At 44.5% G+C, this 7,292-nt stretch overlaps 1 protein-coding gene across 1 annotated transcript; it reads left to right on the forward strand.

Annotated features, from left to right (window-relative positions):
* Positions 1–292: 292 nt before the first annotated feature.
* Positions 293–2,741, forward strand: LOC147901066 (protein GRAVITROPIC IN THE LIGHT 1-like). Its single transcript, XM_087375888.1, has 2 exons — positions 293–410; positions 789–2,741. The coding sequence occupies exon 2, from the start codon at positions 907–909 to the stop codon at positions 2,266–2,268; it is 1,362 nt and encodes a 453-aa protein (XP_087232014.1). The 5' UTR covers positions 293–410; positions 789–906; the 3' UTR covers positions 2,269–2,741.
* The last annotated feature ends 4,551 nt before the right edge of the window (positions 2,742–7,292 follow it).

Raw genomic sequence — 7,292 nt, forward strand, 5'->3', positions numbered from 1 at the left:
TTATGCTTCATGCGCATGGGGTGGAGAAATGGGGAGCACGCACTAAGTTTTCAGAGCGGCAGCGGTCTGACGTGGAAGCCCCAAGAAGCAGCAGCCACATCATTGCGGACCGTTGGCGGGGGTGGGGTCCGCAGTAAAACAATAAAAAGCGAGAAAAGGGGGGGCAAAGAGGATGAAAAGGGGAGAAAAAAGAGAAAAGAGAAATGAAATGCAAAGTGACAATTTTTGGAGATAAAGATGCGAATCGATGTGTGTGTAAAAAAGATATAAATCATTTTTTGAAATTTGAGGGGCTACTCTTGATCATGAACTTGAATCTTTTTGAGTTTTTGGGATTCGTTCCCATTTTGTATCTTCTCCTCCATCGCTCACGCCGAGCGAGCCCTTTTCTCAATCGTCTCAGCTCCTCGGTATGTTTCTCTTCCTCTTTACTTCTGTGGTGATTCGTGGCTGCCTGCTTCACTCACTCTTTGTTGCATGCTTTGCTGTGCTCTTTGCTCGATCAACAGCGTTTCGGATCAAGATCACTACGCACACGCAGGATTTCTCTGTCTTATTTACAGTCTCTCTCCATATATTATTCCTCTCTTGGAATCACATCCTTCCCACAGCGGCGTTTTTCCAAACCATGCGTTTTTCCGTTTTTCCTGCCGTTACTTTGATGTTAGTTTTTCCTCCCCTCCCTTCCCAGCCCCAAGTTGTCAAAGCGTTTCCAATGGATTCACCTTTACATTTCCAAGTTGTCAAAGCGGCCCAATGGATTCACCTTTACATTCTCCTCTTAACAGGAACGGCATCAACTTTCTTCGCAACGTTGCCCCCGCTTACACACGCAAGCCCGCCAATGTGAGGCCCGTTGAAGAAGGCGTAGCGACATCGCTGCATGTACAGAGATTGAGTGATACGATGAGTTCAGAAGATAGCAGTGGCGTGGGCACACCTTCAATGGACGGCGACTATATAGATGTTGAAACTCAAATGTCTCCATCATCGATTTCATCAGACCCGAGGCAGTTGTCTCTGAGAACGCAGATAATGGAAACTGTAATTTCGAACATGTTCACGATGGTGTCCTCTTTGAAGAATGCGTACATGCAATTACAAGCAGCGCATGGACCCTATGATCCCCACAATGCCTACTTGCTATCACAATCGGGAAATGTGCCGTACGGTCAAGAAAACGTGCAGGTAGCAGATAAAGCTGTGATTGCTGAGCTCAAAAAGTTCTCTGACTTGAAGCATTCTTACAGAGCTATGCTCTCTTTGATCAAGCGAGGTGAGATTCACAATGACCCTGCAGAACAGCCGGAAATGGACAGTGAGGAGAATCCTTTGGTGTCCTACAAAGGGCTAATAAGGGATTACCACACTGAGCTACGGCAGAAAAATGTCGAGGTGGAGAACCTCAAAGGCATGCTTGCACGAACCACACTTCACAAACAGAAGCTCGAGAGACGAGTGAAGAGGCTAGAGCATAGGATTGCAAGGGATTCCCTTGCGAATGCTCCCAGCCACGCATCACCCACACCCCGGCTGCTTGAATCTGCTGTGCTGGGGGCTTCAGAATCTGCCAGAGGCTTTACAAAGCTTTTGATTTCTTATATGAAAGCTGCACAGTGGAACGTAGATGCTGCAGCGAACTCCATTGAGCCAAACATCAACTATGTTCGGAGGACGCACACAAAGTTTGCTTTTGAGTCTTTTGTTTGCCTCCGTATGTTGCATGGTTTTGAGAGCGAGAATTTCCATATCAGTGGCAGCCTTTCATCAGTTCCGGATCCTGGACAAGCCAGAGAAGAATGCTTGAACGAATTTAGAGACTTGAGAACTGCGGACCCTCTAGTGGTGATTAGTGCCAAACCGGAAAGCATGTTTGGGAAATATTGTTTAAAGAAGTTTCTTGATTTGATTCACCCTAAGATGGAAGAGTCTTTCTTTGGGAACTTGGAGCAGAGAAAACAAGTGGTAAATGGCAAGCATCCTAGCAGCCATTTTTATGAGAGTTTTCTTAATCTTGCCAAAGCAATGTGGCTGTTACAGAGGTTGGCTTTCTCCTTTGAACCCAATGCATGCATCTTCCAGGTGAAGCGGAAAGCTGACTTTTCAGCCCTGTACATGGAAAGCATAGTGCAAATGGTGGAACTAGACTTGAGCAACCCCGGAGTCCGACCAACAGTTGCCTTCACTGTCATGCCAGGTTTTCGAGTAGAGAACACTATAATAAAATGCCAAGTATATATTACAGCGAGCCAGTTCAGGTGTGAATAGCTCGATGGATCTCTAAGTCAAATGCAAGATGTGCGCTATGAATTCCTTCTTGCATGACAAAGGAGAAAACCACGTGTCTGTAAGATGCCTGCTCCTACGCTATTGTGACTCTATGTAAAATTATATCGTTCAGCATACACTTGTTTTATCCTCCATAATAATCCTGCAATAATATATTCAGAATCAATATGCATAAAGAGTATCCAGGATACTTTGACTCGTGCATTTTTACGTTTCTTAGCAAAGAAACCTGTAATGCTACACTAATGAAAAGGGGACTAGCAAGTTGTTCAATTACCTGGTCTGGTAAGGATTTCTGTTTTGGCATACATAGCGTAATGACATGGCGTCCACCTCAGCAACACACTCCAGCTCAGCCCTGGCAGTTAGTCAGACAATCCACCTCAGTCGTGCCAGTTGACCTAATTCTGTTCCATGTAATTCTTTATGTAATCAGCCGTCTGCAATGGACCTTTACGACCTTGATGAATACAAGTTTTGGGCAGGCAGGCATTTTCCATCAGATCGTACGTTGTCATATCTTGTCTTCTCTCTCTTTTCAGTAGTTGTTACGATAGTCTAACTCAAGACTATGTTAAAAGTAGGTTAGTTAGATTCATGATTATGGTTTATTTAATCCAAAATATTCATTGTTATCCTTTTGTGGACCACTTTCAATTCTCTCTTTTGACAAGGATTTTGTCTTGGAGTCTACAGTCTAAATTGAGACTGTGTTAAAAGTGGCTTAGCTAGAATGTTGGTATGTGATTATCCTGTGATGTGCCTTATGGCACTGTCTCATTAACTAATAATCTAGGTTAGAACTTCACATCATTTTAACATGGATATCATGCAGAGATCTCAAAGGTGTCTTTCCTAAATGAGTAAGATGCAATTAAGTGTTTGCTTAATTGAAGGTGACACTGTTCAAGAAATCTACATTCACAAATTATAATATTTTAAAAGCCGAATGCTAGAGGCATTGAATTTTCAACCACAGAGAAGATCTTCTTAAGAACAAAGGACATCCCGGGCACTTTATACCGCTATTGCAATAGTTGTCCCTAGGGATCATCTCAGTCAAAACAAACTAAATACCTATGCCCTATCAAGCTTCCGTGAGCATGTTTCTCTTTCAAGTGGCGATTGTCTATCAGGTGGTGGAGATAGCTGTCCTTCCCTCTCCTTGGAAGACTCATCCCATCAGGCATCTTGATATTGCAGGTTTGTAATCTCTGTCAGGTGCCTGATAGTATGATTTCAGAGTGAGCTACCAGAGGCTGGTCCAGTCTTGGTTGGGAGGAGCTTGAATGACGATCTGGCATATTCATCCATGAGTGAAGGTCACTGATTGTAGTTGTGTGTTTTCCTCTTTCCTTTGGATTTTTTACTAACCCTTGCTCTTTCTGATTTCCTGAGCTTTGCACCTTTACATCAAAGTCTCCTATATGACTTTGATGGTGATAGTATAGAGTGTTTGAAAGTTGTTTCTGGTCGTGGTTTGCTTCATCATTTGAGACTTGGTCACCGTCCTACTTGCGAGCCCCCATATGAGGACATCAGGGAACACATGCCCATCATGGGATTTGTGTGGCCTGGTTAGGGTTGAGGGAAGCACATGTCATTTAGGGCTATGCGCATTCGTCCCTGTGGGCTGTCTTGAACGCCCAGTAAGGGCCGAGCAGTCTTTGTAGAACTGCATATTTTGGAGCCTACATTGTGCTGGATATGTCTGGGCGGGCCTGGCCTTTTATAGGCCTTCTGAGGGGGCTAAATGCGGCCCCAGATCTGGCGGATCTTGTTAGCCGTTGGGCTGACATTCTATCAGCCATTCCAGGTTGCTGGTCGGGCTGCTTAGTCATCCTGTTCCAGCAAGGGGGGCAGACTTCTTTTCCTATTCCTATAAAAAAGAGGGCCTTTTTCCCTTGGCTGGACATGGAGTAGTGTATTGTATCTTCAGCACATTCACTTGGCTGTTCTATCTACTTATTTTCCAAATCTGAAGTGCCTCTTTTATGTGCTTCTGAGTTGTACAACTGGAGAGAGTTGCAAGATCCTTACCATCGTTATTCTGCTACAAGGTCTGGCATTAGGTTGCTGTTCTCTAACATAAAATATCAGAGCCCAAACCAAGTGTTGGTCTCACCATAGGCCTTGCCAAAAAATGGAACATGTGTGAGTCTAAAAGTCCACATTGTAATGAACTCAAAGGTTTGCCTTTGAAACGGAAGGAGGCTTTGAATTCAGTCTTAGTGTCCTCTTGGTTAGTGTTGTGTAATGTGTTTCAGTTTGAAGTTCAGAGGCTATATATAGCTATCTATTGCTATGACCACCCCCTTGCAAACGATGAAGTGGACCTTCTCCCTCTCCCTACAAACCAAAGAAAACAAGTGCATTTGATGCAGCTGTGATGTGCTGGTGAAGGACTAGCTCAAGGGTGTGCACTTCCCAACATAATGCACTAGCAGTTGTGGGTCACGAATTCCGGCTGTTCCTTGGGACTCGGATCTGAAGCAGAGGATTGAGTGCAGGGAGTTCAGGAGTCGGCAGCCAGCCGATGATCGCTAGGGCAGGCAGGGGCAGGCGCTCAAAAGAACCCAGCCCATGGGGACCAGCTCGTGTTCCAGACCTTTGCAAGAATGTGCTTTTTATTAGTGCCTTGACCAAGGATAAGATGAAGGTAGAATTGGACAACCAGGAGCCAATGGATGTAGGTTTTTCAGATGCTTTTTGGAGGCTGGTCCTCTTCCAATTCATCCTTTGTTCCATTGTACTTTATATTTCTATTGTATCTTTGCTAGTTGTAGAGATGCTTTGGCCTGTGTTGAAGCCACTTCTTGTATGTATGAGGGGTGTGTATGTAGTATTCTTTGTTGGCACTTTGAAGCTGGTGTTGGAATCTGCATTTGACATGCAAGTCCCCTCATCGTCTCAAATCGCTACGGAGAAGAAAGTTCCAACTGTGGATTGTGAAAAGATGCCCAAATACACAAAGGATGAGCAATGGAAGATCATTGGGAAGAGGGGAAAGGTGGTGGCAGAGATAGATGATGGTTGGGAGTTCCCAAAGGACGCCCCCCCCTCAAACAAAAGATCTAGGAAAAGAGAAGATCCCAGAGGTTGAGAAGGCAGGGGCAGGGGATGTGCAGGCAATTTGCTGTTCGAGCATTCCTCAAGATCAGAAGCGGCATGGGGTTGATGACAAGGAAGACATGCTAGAGGCCAACTGCCAGAATGTCTTCTTGACGTGAAAGATTAGGAGAAGAGACCGCTCGGTTTGTTAGATGCGAATTCAAACACGCAACCAAATCATGTTTCTTCCAAGGAATTCCAGATCAGGTAAAGAAAATAGGTTCCAGTATCTTAAGTATGCGTTCAAGTCTTTGCTAATCAAGGAGTTGGTTGTAAGGGGAGTGGTGACAAGGTGAAGTCGGTCTCGCCCCTATCCTGGAACTTGCACAATTGCTGCAGTCAAACTAAGCAGAATGGTAGTGTTTCAGTTGTAAGGGCCATGAATCCTGACATAATCTTACTGAAAGAATTGAAATGCAGAGAGAATGATAGTTTTTGGATTTCTTTTTGTCAATTGGGTTTCGATATCCTAGTTAACTGGAGTCCCTTTCTAGTCTAGAGCACAAGTCATGGGAGAAGTTAAGCTTGGATCAGGGTTTGATTGATTGTGAGGACTTACATCCTGAAGGTCTTCGGGGACTTCTCATGGAATAACCATCGTAAGGGGCGGGGATTCAGGGCAGGGAGAATTGACAAATTCTACTCCTTGGAGCATGGATGGTGGATGTGTGTCCCATGTCTCTAGGACTCGCCTGTTAGTAGACCATTTGCCGTTGCTGTGGAGGTCTAGTGTTCCTGTGGGGATTGGCAGGTCGATAGACATTCCATTCAAGTTTAATGAGAATTTCTTGTCTTGCAAGATATTTAATAAGCTAATTTGATGTACTTAGAAGCGAAATAGCTTAATATTGAAAACCAATGTTTAAGGTGGGATGCATCCATCCGAGGTGTGCTGAAGGAAGCCAAGGCATGGAATGCTTGGGACAGAGCAAGCAGATTGAAGGTTGATGATCAACTTATTTCAATTAGGTTGCTGCTCTGAGCTGCTTTGGAGCTAGCCCCTGGTGATCAGATCCTATCCATGTTGTTGGTTGAGGTGGAGTCAATCATATAAGCGAGAGAACTAGAGGAAAGCTGTACAAAATCCAGAGCAAGCAACTTTGGCTATCGATTGGTGATTGTACAACGAAGTTTTCTTCCAAGCTGTCAAAAGAAAGCATGAGAGAGATTGTGGATGGGGCAATGGATGCCTAGGGTAATCTAATAACTGAATTTTGGCATGTCGCTGAAGTATTCAGGTTTGAGCTGAGTGGTATAGTTGGTGAACAGGCAGTGCAGGACTCTGGTTAGGTGGAGGCCTTGAATGAGGTACTTGTTGAGCTTGAGTCAGGGTTTTCGATTCTCATAGGCACAGCCTTGCTAGGCGTTTTACTTTGGATAAGTTATGGGCTGCTGTTAGTGTCATGGCAAGGCTCGCTTTCCTAGTCCTGATGGGCTAATTGTTGTATTCAATATTGCATTATGGGATGTTCTAGGCTAGGATTTAGTGGAGGTGTCCAATTCTTCAGCTTGCAAGTGAGGCCTTTCTAAAGATGTAAATGCTAGGTTAGGCAACTGAAAGATCATTGCTATTGCTTTAGCCTTGAGAATTTAGGAGCTCTGTATGCAGGTTGTTAATAGAGAGTAGTGTGTAGAACCAGCAAATGCAAATGTGTGCAATGCATGCCGAATTTGAAAACCGATTGGCCCTCCAATGGGAAAGAGCGCCCTTGTGAGAGTACTCGTTTCGATTTTCGACCTACATGCAAGGTGGGAGAGAGATGGCGGATGAATGCAATGTGGTAGAGAGAATGCTACGTGAGATTCACAATGAAAGGGTGATACCCTTTCATTAATGTCCGTTGAGATCACTCAAGTTCCATCTTCCCATTTACACCTACCCTTAGCCTATG

This window comes from Dipteris shenzhenensis, chromosome 6 (genome assembly GCF_047967505.1).
Source record: "Dipteris shenzhenensis isolate YYH24624 ecotype China chromosome 6, Dip_SZ_1.0, whole genome shotgun sequence".
Taxonomy (NCBI): domain Eukaryota; kingdom Viridiplantae; phylum Streptophyta; class Polypodiopsida; order Gleicheniales; family Dipteridaceae; genus Dipteris; species Dipteris shenzhenensis.

Excerpts from the sequence above, each read along its gene's own strand:
- LOC147901066 (XM_087375888.1), top strand. The coding sequence starts at position 907 with ATGAGTTCAGAAGATAGCAGTGGCGTGGGCACACCTTCAATGGACGGC.